The sequence below is a fragment of the Bos javanicus genome, chromosome 10 (genome assembly GCF_032452875.1).
Source record: "Bos javanicus breed banteng chromosome 10, ARS-OSU_banteng_1.0, whole genome shotgun sequence".
Lineage (NCBI taxonomy): Eukaryota > Metazoa > Chordata > Mammalia > Artiodactyla > Bovidae > Bos > Bos javanicus.
The window spans coordinates 21,326,332-21,341,901 of NC_083877.1; the positions used below are offsets into that span (position 1 = coordinate 21,326,332).

The window sequence follows — 15,570 nt, forward strand, 5'->3', positions numbered from 1 at the left end:
AGGCTCCTTGGTTTGCAGGAAATCTCAGATTCAGTCTAATACATTTATTTTTCAACTGAGGAAAACTAAAGGCCAGAGATGTCAAACATTTACAGAAGATCACAGAGTTAACAGAAGACAGTACTAGACTGTCTTTCTACCAAGCTATAGCTGACTGAAAGCAGACCCTGCCCCAGACCAGTGTAAGTCCAAATTCACAGGACTTAGAATCAACAAGGTTTTAGTGACATAGTGATCCAAATTATATCCCTCTCCATGACACATCATTAATTCCAAGGAATTATTTCTACAGACTCAACTCCCTTCCTATTCCTCATTTTCTGTATTATCCAAGGCCAGAGGGATCTCTCACTAACAGAAGTCATTCTTTGAACCGAATATAAGATTGCAGACATGTAACTTCTACCAGTCTCCTGACTTGGGCTGATGACTGTGGGATTTTTATTCTTTGGTCTGTTGGAGTTTTCTGCCTGCCTGCTTGTTGGCATTATTTCACAAGGTCTTTGTAAAAGGACTGGCTTTTACTAACTGGTAACTGAAGCCTTTGTTGAAGGAGCGTCAGCAAGTCAGAAAACCATAAAACTAGCCTGATTCCTTACACTCCTCTTATTCACTCTATTTTCCCTAGATACACTCTCTCAATAACTGACCTAAAGACTGCCCTGTTTCCATGATGTTTTAAAGAAAAACATTCAGAGAAGTGGAAACAAGAGTAACTTGGTAATGAGGAAAGGTTCCATTGAATAGTATTTGATTCCAGTCAAAACCAAAGGTTTTCTGAACCACTAATGCCATCTGGTGGTCAAAAAGATACACTGCCTGCGTGCACAGTCGTGACAGACTCTTTTCCACCCCATGGACTGTGGCCCTCCAAGCTTCTCTGTCCATCCGATTTCTCAGGCAAAGATACTGGAGTGGGTTGCCATTTCCTCCTCCAGGGGATCTTTCCTGATGCAGGGATTGCACCTACATGTCCTGCATTGGCAGGCGGGTTCTTACCACTGAGCCACCGGGGGATTCCCGTAAGATACATAGTAAATCTTAAAATGTCCATATATTTCAGATTATCTGTATTATCATTACATAAACCACACAGGAACTTGGGGCAACATGGGGGTGAAAGAATGTTATTACACTACTCTAATCTCTCAATATTTTTTGACTAAATAGCCAATTTCTAGTTTCTGGGTAACATATTTATCAAAGAAAACCATATAAAGCCAAACTTTCTTATTCCCCTCAAGATCTCTTTCCCTTTTCCATCACCCTGTCACCAGAAATACCCACACCCAGAGATTCCAGTCATATAGTACATGTGCAAAAGGGGTTTGAATTTGTTAAGTAAAATCAATTTTATTAATAAAGATCTTTCCACATGTCCAGAGTAAATGATTAATGAATTCCAAAGAAAAAACCTACATACAATGAAATTAGAAGTATCCCGGATGACAAAAATAAATTAAGTATGTACACCCATAATCACCGCCGCCTCCGAAAACCTGAAAGGAAGGGAAACCAAGAATGAGGCAAAGGACAGTTGGGAAAAACCAAAGAGACAGACAAAAAGACCATCTAGAGAAAAGGGCTCCTTAGGAGTGGGTCCCCTCGGCAGTACTCTGTATCCCCCCAGGATGAAAGACTAGAAGTAGGAAGGAAACTGACATTGGATCGCAGTTCCTTCAAGTGATGCTTTTATATTTACGTAAGCAAGCCTGCACAGGAGCTATGGGGACTTCAGAGACAGAATCCAGAAGTCTCTTTTGTGAATGACACTGATTTTCATCTTGGAAAAGAAAAAAAAATAAAGGCCCACATCTAAAGAGATTAATGCCCAGTATGGAAGAGATACTATAAAAGTTGGTAAGAACTAGAATGACAAATCCAGAGCTGGTATCTCAATTTATAAAGCCCACGCTGCATTTGATCACCCAGGTCTGAGGCATTCACTAACCTTTCTTCTTCCGACCTTTCTTAGGTATCTTCTTCCGCTTCTTAGCAGGATTTTGATCCTGGAGATGCACGGAGAAGGGAAGGAATGGCTGTGCGCTTTCAAGTGTTAGTGTCCCCTTCCAAGTTCCTCGTGGTAATAAGCCCACGTACACTTAGCTGAAAGCATGAAGGTCACCTCCCACCACTGGATCAGCACCTCACCTCGTCAAGATGAGGGGTTCCTCCTGTCAGAGCACTGATGTCACTGAAGTGCGTGAGGGAATGAAGCTGTGAGCTCATGACATTTGCTCGTTTTCGCCGTCCTTTCTCCCGCTTGCTGACACTTAAACGCACCATCATGCTCTCCTCATAGTTAATCCTGCAAGAGAAACACAGACACTGTCTCCAGCATGCTCAGTCCCCTGAGGCAGAAAGCTGCAGCCAAGAACCTGGCCCAGGTGTTTACTCAGCCATCATGCAGACAGTTCTCGAGAAATTCATAGCTAGCCACTATAGTATTTGCTGACGTGATACTATATGCTCAGTACTCAATGTTCAATGAAATGCTTTTGCTAAAACTTCCCTCCTCCCCACAAATGAACTCACAGCCCATCCACAGGAATATTTAAATTATTATATAAGAAAATTCTTTGCATTCCAGCTTCATAAACAGGATCCCCTACACAGACCCTCTCACTGTTATCTATCGACTGCAGAGATAGATACCTAGGCAAAGTTGACAAATCTGTGTTCAACAATTGCTTTTCTACTTTTCTTCCCTGAACTTATCTAAAAACCTGATTTTCTTGCTTTCTTCACAAAATAAAGAACAGGGATAGTGAAAGAGAACTTTAAAGCCTTAGTCTGTGGCAATGCATATTTTTTCCTCCATGGAGTGTTTGCTTAGCTTGAACAGCTTGGGTCGGGAGTGGGGGTGGGGGACAACATTTTCCCCCTAGTCCCCATTCTGTACTTCAAAACTCTAATTCTTAGAAATCATTAACCCAAGTTTAGTACTCCATTTCCTACATAACATGGGTTCTCTTGGAATCAGATTAATCATATTCATTCAAAACAAAAGGACAAGTCCCTACAGCATAGTAACAACTTCTAACTGCACCTGTGTTGATCCTCCTGACTCTGGCGAGTAACATGAGGATGCCGAGCATCTCGGATTTCCTCTGGAGCATCCGAGTACTGCTCCTTTAGCTCACGAATGACAGAGCTGCTCAACGCCCGTCTCTTGGCTCGTTCTAGGCGCTTCTTCTCCCGCTCAGCTTCTGTTTCATCTATGTGATTAAAAATCAGCAAGGGTTATCCCAGAACAGAGAAGAGAAACACAATTCACACAGAGGAAGCAGCAGCCACAGTTCATACCATAATGCACTGGAACCAAGCGTGGTGGGACGTATTTCTTAGCTGTTCCTTTTCCAGATTTCTTCCCTGAAGCCCCAGACTGGCCTTCCTCTGCTTCATCTTCCTCCTCATCCTCAGAGCTCAACTATAAGAGGAATATAACATCCACAAACTTAGAAAGAGTTAGTCAAATAAGTGACAAGGAAATCGAAAGCTGAAGTAACTGGGAAAGTGGGAATACAAACCACAGGGAAAAAGGGGAATCTCACATTCAACACTCTTAGGCACAAGCTGGGAGTCAACAGTAGTAAGAGAAATCCCAGGAGATCCAGGAGCACAAGGCTCACCCACATTTAGATCCCCAGGAAAATCAGGGTACTGCAGCCTCTTACCTTGCTCATCATATTGCTAGGATGAGGCTTAAAACGGAGTGGGTCATTCTCACCTACAATAAAAGATGCAAGAGATTTTACAAGACTTGGAATTTTCTGAATGGTCCCCAGAAAACCTTACAGTTTCCCCTACTTACTGAGGCTGCCTGTCACTGCAGTCTTGACCAATTTGTCAATCTGATACTTCAATTTTTGGTCCAAAGGACGAAGCTTTTCCAAAACCTAAAATGTGGTTAAACACCATTACATGTCCTTCCCCTAAATAAGCACACACCAAAAGTTCCTATTTTAAGCTGCCGGACAAAGCTCCTAAAATATGCAAAAAGTAGAGGAAATGAAAACAAAAATGCTTTTTCTCCATTTGGTTTCCTCATTAAACATGAGAAAAATGAAAAAAAAAGTGTTAGTTGCTCAGTCCTGTCCGACTCTTTGCAATCCCATGGACTGTAGCTCATCAGGTTACTCTGTCCACGGAATTCTCCAGGCAAGAATACTGGAGTGGGTTGCTATTCCCTTCTCCAGGGGATCTTCCTGACCCAGGGAACATGAGAACACCCACTTAAATGAGAGCGATCATGTCACAGTCCTGGAGTTCAGGATTTAGCAACTTAGAGCCCGTAAGATGCCAAATGCTTTGTACCGTGCGAATCTCCACCAGTCTAAAAACTGCAGGATGTCCCTGAAGAGAACCTCCTGAGGCTTTGTCCAGGATGAGATGGCTCAAATCCATAAGGTACATGAGCAACAGCTGATCTTTTACTTCCAAAAGGCTGAGACCCTGCGTTGAATCATAAGAGAAGCAAATTCAGTTTTAACCAGAGAATGAGGAGAGAGCCTAGGGAAAACAGGATAATTTCTTTCCACATTCAAGTTTTTTCCAAGCAATTCATGTAAAGTACCTAGAGTAGTCTCAAGAAGTGACTATACCTAAAATGGCCACAGAGGAAATTATGCTAATATGACAGAAACAAAGCTCACAGAATTATGGAAGACAGAAGAGCAGGAAAATCAATAAAGTACCCCCAAAATCTCTATAGCAAGGTTTCTCGAACTCAAGGGCTACTGCTATTTGGGGACAGATAATTCTTTGCTGTGGAGCACTGTTCAATCTACAGTGAACAGAGGAGGACTAGAGGGCACTCCACAGCAGCCCTGACCTCCACCCCCGAGCCCACCCCTCAAGTTGTGACTATCAAAAGTATCTCCACACAGTGCTGAATCTTAAATTAATTTAACCAAAACAGTCATCATGATTTTATAGTGATTGCTGAGTCACTATAGTGAATATATATCACATATAGTGAATATATGATTTATCCCCATATGATGAAATTATACATTACAGGTAAAAACAAGGATCTATACACAGTGACATGGACTTAATTCTATGTCAACACACTTTCTACCTACGCAGAAAGAGTGAATAATGTGGTTCAAATTGAGGAGGTGAGAAGTATGATACACATATTTTACATGTATAGAAAAATGAAGATAATACAATTAGCAAGCGCTACCCCTGGGAACTGCGATGAGGAAAAGGAAGAAATAGAGTGTACTATAAAAGTGATTTTCCATCAAGCACATATTACTTTTACAACAAACAAAATTTGTAAATGTACCCCAGTGGTTATCTCAGAATGGTGATTACACTGATTTTTTAAATTTTCTTCTTTGTGATTTCATGTATCTTTTCAACTTTCTAAAAATTAAAATGTATTACAGGGACTTCCCTGGCGGTCTGTTGATTAAGACTCTGCGTTTCCACTGCAGGGGGCACGGGTTCAGTCCCTGGTCAGGGAACTAAGATTCCACATGCTGCACAGGTAGTCCACCACCAAAGAAGTGTATTACATTACAGTGTATTATGACTTGCTGCTGCTGCTGCTAAGTCACTTCAGTCGTGTCCGACTCTGTGCGACCCCAGAGACGGAAGCCCACCAAGCCCCCTCGTCCCTGGGATAATCCAGGCAGGAATACTGGAGTGGGTTGCCATTTCCTACTCCAATGCATCAAAATGAAAAGTGAAAGTCAAGTGCAACTCCATGGACTGCAGCCTACCAGGCTCCTCCGCCCATGGGATTTTCCAGGCAAGAGTACCAGAGTGGGGTGCCATTGCCTTCTCCGATATGATTTGCTAATCATAAATTATAAGTGCATTCTTTTAAATAAAAAAGGTAACTTGTGTAAGCAGACTTAGGGTATAGTTAGAGTCTCATATGAGACTCAGATAAAATGGGAAAGTACTTTATAGCCTATCAAACACCTGATAAAGGTCTTTGATTCTCAAAGTTACTAAATATCTGTTCAATGAATAAATATATAGTGATCTAAGATACATGTGAGCAGCAGGCATTAAAATGCATAAAGCATCATACCCAGAATAAAGACAGCCAAGAATGTGAGAAACAGGATCTTCTGACATGCTTGGGCATTATCAAGCTTATGACTTACAAGAGTATGGGTTACAAGCATATAAGACAAAAACAAAAACAAAACGAGAAGCGAAGATTAAAAATGAGAAGAGAACAAAAATGAATGAAGAGAAAGAAATGGCAAAAAGATACTTTAAAAATTCATTTAGCTATCTTCCTAAAGCACAAGTCTGCTGTAAATCTTGTGTTTTAAAAACCTTCAATGACTTTTATTAACCTACTATAATGATTTCCATACTTCTGCTGACCTATGGAATGTCATGCTTAAATAATATTTTAGAACAAAAGTTCAATACATAAAACAGGCAACACAGTTCAAGCAGGTATGAGGAATCCAGAGATCCCTCATTCCTTCTATACTGACCTACACCCAATAATTCCTTGGAAACTTCAAGACCTTAATTTGAAAATCACTGTATTTAAGATACACATCATTTTCATAGTCAGAATACATCTTTAAATCAACAGTATCTTAGTATGTCACAGATTAATAAGCAGCACTTTTTCTTAGAATATAAAATAAGCAATATGCTCCCAATTAGCAAAATTTTGGATTAAATGAATACAGTAGTAACTCCTTAGTTGGCCTACAAGGCTCTTCATAGAGTGACTACTTTTCCAGTCATATTTTCTAGCCCTGCCCCCAAAACGCACACAAAATGTACAAAAAAGCACACTACATGACATACCTCCTTTCCAGAATATCATCACGTGTTAGGTCTTCGTGTTTTTGCACATGCTATTTCTTTCCATCCCTCTGACCCTTGTTTATTCCTCACAATCCTGCCACCTCCTCTAAGACGCCTAACTCCCTTTGCTCCCTGCTGATCATTTAATCTCACTCCTCAGTTTTCACAGCCGCTCACCATGACTGCTACTGTTTATACCTACTGCTTTCAGCTGCCTTCTCTACTAGACTTCAGCACAGAAACTGGATCTTATTCATCTTCAGAGCTCCAGCACTGAGGACGCACAACACACTCAATAAGTCTACAATGGATGGAACTGTTGAGAATATTAAGTCAGGAGATGCTTACTCTTCAATATGTCTTACCTTCTCTGTAGGATACGCTTTAGCCTGAACTTTTTTGGTCAGAGTTTGCACTTGTGCTGTGACAGCCATCACCTGAAATTAATCCAAATAAAACCCCTGGTCAGAATACAATCACAGCTCTGTGAGCTGTGAAGGACGAAACCTAAACAAGCCACCTAAAAAATACTGATATCTGAGACACTGCCTAAAGTACACCATCATCTTCTTTTCAGTCCGGGAAAGCACAGGAGAGGCTGTTTCTGATACTTCTTCAAAAAGAAGAAACAACTTTCAACCTCTTCTTAAAGTTAAAGAGACTGACTTACCAAACTAGAGGTAGGGGATGGGAACTGGGACAGTGGTCCTGAGTGCACTGCAGCTTTGTGCAGTTGAACTTGCAATGTGAGATCTATTAGTATATAACCGTATATCAGCTGGGCACCCAAAGGGCAAGTCACCTTTCTCATCATTGGTTTCCTTATCTATAGGAATAAAGGAAATTGATTCAGATGCTTTTTTTTTCTGAAGTTTCCTATATTCCTTTGGATGCAAAAACCAATTACTCTGAATTGTTGCCTGAAAAGGTTTTCATTAGATCATCCTGCTTTTAAGGTATCTGGTCATTCAAATGTGTACTCAGTCACTATGTGGTATCCAATTATTTTCGACCCCATGGACTGTAGCCTACCAGGCTCCTCTGTCCATGGCATTTCCCAGACAAGAATACAGGAGTGGGTTGCCACTTCCTTCTCCAGGGGCTCTTCCTTACCCAGGGATCCAACCTGAGTCTCCTGCATTGGCAGGCGGGTTCTTTACCGCTGAGCCTCCAGGAAAACCACATGCCCCCAAATCACCAAACTTCAGAGGTAAGGCAAACAAAGTCAGAGCAGATTTGCAACTAATCTATTCCAAAAGAGGTGGCATTACTCACCTGCTCCTGGAGGTTTTTCAAAAGTGCCACAGCATTTGGCAGGTCTGACTCCAACACCTCCTATGGAAGGGAGAGTAAAGAAAAGTCATTTCTTTCCTCAGGATCATAAGATGGAAGGTGTGGGGTGGAAAAGTCCCCTCTTTCCTTCAAACAGCCCAGACTTCCTGCCTTCCCCACTCCGATGCCCATGCAGCCTCCTCTCACGGCCGGCCAGCCTTTCACGTTATTGGAAAGGAGTCCCAGTCCCGTCTCCTTACTACGGTTGTGGCTGGGAGGACGCCTCGGTAGAACTATTTTTATCACCATCCTTCCCCCGCGCCAATAATTTGCCTCGGAGGAGAAAGGAAACGTCCACAATAGCAAGCCAAGCAAACACACGAAACTCACCGGAGCCGCCATCTTCACAAAGCCTGCCCCTTCCGGAACTGTACTTCCTGAGAGCGGACGTTGTCATGATAGACTTGAGAGGTCACCGCCGCTTGCAAATCTAAACCAATACGAAGAGAGGCTCTCTCATTTCCGCTTCCGAACAGGATGTACGGGAGGAGGGGCCGGATCCAGCCAATGGAATAGAACAACCGGCTAAACTCGTCAGACTTAGGAGGAGCTTTACCAATATAAATATGCTCTTGGATAGAGCCATATGATTAGTAGATTCAGTAGAATGGGTGGAGTTAAGCCAGTAAAAACTCGGCAATTGGTTGATTGACACTTCTAAAGGCCCAATGGGAAAAAGGAGTTAACTGAGCGAACAGAGAGCGTATTGGCTCTTGGATGCCGCAGTACCCGGAGTCTCTTTCAAGACACTTCCCTTGCGTTGCCTGAGCCTGCCGCTAGGTGACGGGCCTCAGCTTATCTCTGAGAAGGTGGCCACGTTATGGAGTGGCCATTCCAGGCTGGTGTTCCAACGCAGGCCGTGCTAGATTCTTCATAGACCCTCAAGGCGTTTGTGTGATCTTGGAGAAGTCATTTGATCTCTGAGCTCTTTTCATCTATAAATAAGAGAGTTGGGCCAGAGAAGCCCAGAGCCAGAATTTAGGCACAGAAGATAAGCACATTCACCTGCATGGTGACCATCTGAGGGCAACGCGTAAAGACCCCCTCAGCTGCCTCCTTCTACCAGTTAGGGGATGTGAAGGGGAGGATGCTTTACAAAATAAGCCAGTTCAGGTTTACATGACTTGCTTCTGGTCACACAGATTCAAACCCAGCTTGTGCATACGTAGTATTTCATTATGCGCTGCCTCATCTTTTCTTCAGTTCAGTTCAGTTCAATCGCTCAGTCGTGTCGGACTCTTTGTGACCCCATGTACTGCAGCACGCCAGGCCTCACTGTCTATCACCAACTCCCGGAGTTTACCCAAACTCATGTCCATTGAGTCGGTGATGCCATCAAACCATCTCATCCTCTGTTCTCCTCTTCTCCTCCTGCCCTCAATCTTTCCCAACATCAGGGTCTTTTCAAATGAGTCAGCCCTTTGCATCAGGTGGCCAGAGTATTGGAGTTTCAGCTTCAGCATCAGTCCTTCCATGAATATTCAGGACTGATTTCCTTTAGCATGGACTGATTGAATCTCCTTGCTGTCAAAGGGACTCTCAAGAGTCTTCAACACCACAGTTCAAAAGCATCAATTTTTGGGGGCTGAGTCTTCTTTATGGTCCAACTCTCACATCCATACATGACTACTGAAAAAACCATAGCTTTGACTAGACAGATCTTTGTTGGCGAAGTAATGTCTTTGCTTTTTAATAAGCTGTCTAGGTTGGTCATAGCTTTTCTTCCAAGGAGCAAGCTTCTTTTAATTTCATGGCTGCAGTCACCATCTGCAGTGATTTTGGAGCCCCCCAAAATAGAGTTTGTCATTGTTTCCACTGTTTCCGCATCTATTTGCCATGAAGTGATGGGACCAGATGCCATGATCTTAGTTTTCTGAATGTTGAGTTTTAAGCCTCTTTTTTGTCTTTTCTTAATACTTTCAAATATATCAGCTCACTCCTGCTTTTTACAGTCTGGTAAAGTCAGCTGTTTGGGTATTAATTATTCCTGTCCTCTGCCTTGGACTTCCTGGGTGGTGCAGTGATAAAGAATCCACTGGTCAATGCAAGACACCCAGGTTCCGTTCCTGGGTCAGAAAGACTCCCTGGAGATGGAAGTGGAAATGGCAACCCATCTCAGTATTCTTGCCTGGAAAATTCCATGGACAGAGGAGCCTGAAAGGATATAGTCCATGGGGTCTCAAAGTGTCAAACACGACTGAGCAAGTATGTGCATCATCTGCCTTGGGAAATAAGCACTGCAAGAGGAAATAATGGTCTTGAATTTTCCCCACAACTGTCGAGTTGATCTAGGACTAGAAATTAGATTTCCTGACTTGTAGCAGTCTTCTGAAAGTAAACAATGAGTAACTCCCATATCTCGGCAACTAGGGTGGGAAAATTCTGGTTTCTAAATCTTCTGCTGGACTCCCGAGGAAGGCAGGAGTTAAGTATCCAGTCCCCTTGCCTCTGAATCTAACATTTATTTGCTGTTTCAGGCCCAGTGGAAGCTCAGGTGCTTGATAGCCTACTCAGTTGAACTCTTTTCATCTATAAATAAGAGAGTTGTTGTTCAGTCGCTCAGTTGTGTCTGACTCTTTGCAACCACATGGACTGCAGCATGCCTGGTTTCCCTGTCCTTCACCATCTCCTGGAGTTTGCCCTAACTCATGTCCATTGAGTCGGTGATGCCATCAAACCATCTCATCCTCTGTTGTCCCCTTCTCCTGCCTTCAGTGTTTCCCAGCATCAAGGTATTTTCCAATGAGTTGTCTCTTCACATCAGACGGCCAAAGTATTGGAGTTTCAGCTTCAGCATCAGTCCTTCCAATGAATATTCAGGACTGATTTCCTCTAGGATGGACTGGTTGGATCTCCTTGCAGTCCAAGAGACTCTCAAGAGTCTTCTCCAACACCACAGCTCAAAAGTATCAATTCTTCAGCACTCAGTCTTCTTTATGGTCCAACTCTCACATCCATGCATGACTACTGGAAAAACCATAGCTTTGACTATATGGACCCTTGTCAGCAAAGTAATGTCTTTGCTTTTTAATATCCTGTCTAGGTTTAACATAGCTTCTCTTCCAAGGAGCAAGCCTCTTTTAATTTCATGGCTGCAGTTACCATCTGCAGTGATTTTGGAGCCCCCCAAAATAAAGTCTGACACTGTTTCCCATTGCTTTCCCATCTATTTGCCATGAACTGATGGGACTGGATGCCATGATCTTCATTTTTTGAATGTTGAGTTTTAAACCACCTTTTTAACTCTCCTTTTTAAAAAAAATTTTTTTTTGAATTGTGGTGATATTTATTTTGATAACAGAACAGGTCTCCACTCACCGGACCCTGAGCTAGACCCTGAGTAGGATGAAGCCCAGGTCTGGGTGGTGTGGAGCAGGAGCCCCACCCACCTGCAAATTCACTCTCCTCTTTCACCTTCATCAAGAGGCTCTTTAGTTCCTCCTACTCAATTAACCAATAGATTTTATACCATTTATCAAGATTTGTATTATGAAAAATTTTCCATTTCAACATGAATTTATGAACTATTCAGATCCTCAGCCCATTTTTTAATCAGGTAATTTTTTGTTATTAAGTTGTATGATTTATATTTTGGGTAAACCCCTTATCAGATATATGATTAGCAAATATTTTCTCCCATTCTATAGGTTGCCTTTTCATTTTGTTGATGGCTTCCTTTGCTGTCCAGAGCTTTTTAGCTTGTAATCCCACTTGTTTATTTTGTTTTGTTACCTTTATTATTTGCTATCAGATTCAAAAAATTCTTTGTCAAGACTCCTGTTAAGAAGCTTACTGCCTATATTTTCTTCTAAAATTTTTAACGTTTCAGGTCTTCCATTGAAGTCTTTAATCCATTTTGAGCTATTTTGTTATAGTATAAGGTAAGAGTCTAGTTTCATTTTTTGGGGTGTAGCTGTTTAGTTTTGGTAACACCGTTTATTGAAGAGACTGTCCTTTCCCTATTGTAGTAAATTAATTGACCAAACAAGTGTGGTTTTATTTCTAGGCCTCTATTCTATCCCATTGATCTATGTGTTTGTTTTTGTGCCATTATGATGTTGTTTGGACTACTGTAGCTTTGTAATATAGTTTGAAATCATGGACAAAATTAACATTTAACCAATTATCTGGGCACTTCATGACTCAGTCAGTAATTATACATGAAAATACACAGGCTCATTGATTCAAAAATCTATTTCTTTGAATTTGTTCTGAGAAAAATCTTTAAAAAAAAAGGAACTATGTATATATGTTTACAGAGACATTATAAGTTCAAAAACCTGCAAAGAATTAGAGAGTGATTGTTAATGGAAGTGGGTTTCTTTTTGAGGTGATGAAAATGTTCTAAAGTTAGGTAGTGATGATGGTTACCAACTATGAATATACTAAAACAACTGAATTGTACACTATAAAAAGGTGAATTTTATGGTATATGAGTTATGTCTCAATAAAGATGTTATAATACTATAGGCAATCTAAATATCAAATAAGTAATATTTCTTATATTATCTCTGTAGTCCACCAGGTTCCTCTGTCCATGGAATTCTCCAGGCAAGAATACTGGAGTGGGTTGACATTTTCTTCTCCAGGGGATCTTCTCAACCAACCCAGGGATCAAACCCTTGGCTCCTGCATTGGCAGGCAAATTCTTTAGCCTCTGAGCCACTGGGGGAGCTTATATTATCTCAGAAATAACAAATAGCTCCATTTATTGAGTGCTTATCCTTCCCTGGTGGCTCAGACTGTAAAGAATTTGCCTGCAATGCAGGAGTTTGATCCCTGAGTTGGGAAGATCCCCTGGAGAGGGAAATGGCAACCCACTCCAGTATTCTTGCCTGGTGATTTCTGTGAACTGGGGAGCCTAGTGGGCTACAGTCCATGGGGTCACAAAGAGTCAGACACAACTGAGTGACTAAATTTCACTTTCAGTTTTCATTGAGTGCTTACTCTGTGCAAGGCATTATTCTGAACACTTTACACATACTAATTCAATGGTTTTTCAACGTGTCGTCCTTGATCTAGTAGCACCTGGAATACAAATTCAGGCCCCCCACCCTGTCCTACTGAATCAGATCTCTGAGGCCAAGGCCTAAAGCACAGTATTTTAATAAGCCTTCTTATTAAAGAAGTATGATTCTGCAACATGGTCAAGGTTGAGTGTCTCTGTTTTAACTTGTTGTTTCATACTCATAATAAACCCATAAGGTGGGCAATATTATTATCTCCATTTGATAGATAGTAGTGGAATGTCTGCAGTCATAAAAATTAGAAAATCTAAGATTGCAGAAATATGGAATTCTGATGGCTAGAGCATGATTATGTACATACTATGTGTACACATAGCAGCCCTATGTGCTATATATGTATTTTTGTATGTATATATAAAATAGAAACACAAGCACACCTTGGAAAGAAGTTGAGAATTGATTGGGTAGGAGATCTTGTGTGTCATTTCTGTACTTGCATAGTTTCAACAAAGTTTTGTTTGTGTTTCAGGAACAGCCCTACTGAATTGAAAAGTACGTTCATAGAAGAACCACTGAGACTACTATATACAAAATAGATAACAACAACAGCCTACTGTAAAGCACAAGGAACTATATTCAATATTTTTTTATATTCAATATTTTTTATTAATCTATACAAATATAGATTATGTATATGTATATATGTATTATCGAATCACTGATATACACCTGAAACTAACATGACATTGTAAATCAATTATACTTCAATTAAAAATGCAAATTAGAAAGAACCATCAGAGAATCTCATACATTCCATTAACATTTTTATTAGTTATATATATTGTAATATTGCTGAATCTTTAATCAGAGCTATTTAGGCCTTTAAAAACTTGAATTTCCACATTTGAAAATGGAAAAAATATCAATATGCTACTCAGTTTTGAGAATCTACTGAAACAATGTATGTATAAGATTATAATTTATTATGGGCTTTACAAGTGAATGATGTTTTTAAATGATTCTTGAATATATTATTGGTGATTTCTCTATTAATAGTGGAATAGCTTTTTGGGTTTTTTTGTTTGTTTTAAAAAGAAGAGCCACTGAGCAGTGCCTGGAGGGGGCAGGCAGGAGAAATTGCAACAACATTAGAGAGGTGGGAAGGTCCAGGCTGGGGTGAGGATGCTCTGGAGGACCAGTCAGACCAGGAAGTGAAGAGCTAAATTGGGACAATCTGGAGCCAGTTTACAAAGTATCTTTAGGTGCCAGTCAGAAGTATTCAGGCTTTGTCTCCAAGACAACATGGAGCCCTGGAAGTTTCTATGAATGATAGATATATTAGACGTGGCACCTTAGAAAACTGAGACTGCCAGTCATTTGTTGAGAAAAGCAGCTAGAAGACTAGGTAAGGTTCTATTGCAATTATCTAGGCATGAGAAGGAAAGAAGGAGGTAGGACCTTCTGAAGGTAGAGTCTATAGAGTAATAGAAATATTGTTGGGTGCCTTTCTCCTGAGGTCCCTTCCCTTTCTCATTTCTGTTTCCCAGCTTCTCAGAGTAGTTCCCTGCATTCCCGTGACCACAAGTCTAGAATCTCCTCTGCATATGAATCTGAAAACACAATGTCACTTTTCCCAAGAAAAGTTATACCACCAATTCTATAAAATCAGATAACATCACCACCACCACACATGCCAACACCACCTTAAAACACATTAATGAGGTTCCATGCCTGGTTAAAATCCAGACCCCCTTGATTTGGTTTATAAGGTTCTTTTTGACCAGTCTTCACCCACCTCCCAGGCTCTTCTACTTTGGTATTTCCCAGTTACTTCCATTCTTTAGCTACATTGTGTTCAGTCACTCAGCTGTGTCCGACTCTTTGCAACCCCATGGACTGTAGCCCTCCAGGTTCCTCTGTCCATGGGATTTTTCAGGCAAGAATACTGGAGTAGGTTGCCATTTCTTCCTCCAGGGAGGACCCAGGAATGGAACTGGTTTCTCCTGCATTGGCAGGTGGATTCTTTACCACTGAGCTACCTGGAAAGTCCTTAGCTACACTGAGTATGTTTCGATTCCTCTCAGGTTATTGGACAAGCTGGGCACTCTGCCCAGCTCCTCCTTTTCTTGACCTACTCCAGCTCAATGAGTAGCTCACTGAGCTCAGCTCATCCTTGAAGTCTGACCTTAAAAGTCATTTCCTCCATTGAACCTTTCCTGACCTCGCTCTGTGCTCGAGGATTTCTTCCATCACAGTGCCTGCTACTTCCTCTGTTATGATACCTCACACACTATTCTGTCACTGCCTGTTGCCCCTCCATAGTAATCTGTGAGCTCCTGAAGTCAGCACTGTGCCTGCCACAAAGTTGGGGCTTAATCAATATTAGTGGGAATGAATGTTCATTCCTGGACTGTGGTGAGGCCTGCACCCATTAACATTATCATTCTCATTAACATGAGCTGAACAATCAAAC

At 41.3% G+C, this 15,570-nt stretch overlaps 1 protein-coding gene across 1 annotated transcript; it reads right to left on the reverse strand.

Moving 5' to 3' along the window:
- Nucleotides 1-1,333: 1,333 nt before the first annotated feature.
- Nucleotides 1,334-8,564, reverse strand: NGDN (neuroguidin). The gene is made up of 11 exons (XM_061430409.1): nt 8,461-8,564; nt 8,074-8,133; nt 7,164-7,235; nt 4,318-4,455; nt 3,815-3,899; nt 3,678-3,730; nt 3,307-3,430; nt 3,050-3,218; nt 2,152-2,308; nt 1,952-2,009; nt 1,334-1,499 (listed from the first exon to the last, which is right to left on the reverse strand). The coding sequence occupies exons 1-11, from the start codon at nt 8,470-8,472 to the stop codon at nt 1,480-1,482; spliced, it is 948 nt and encodes a 315-aa protein (XP_061286393.1). The 5' UTR covers nt 8,473-8,564; the 3' UTR covers nt 1,334-1,479.
- Between the last annotated feature and the right edge of the window lie 7,006 nt (nt 8,565-15,570).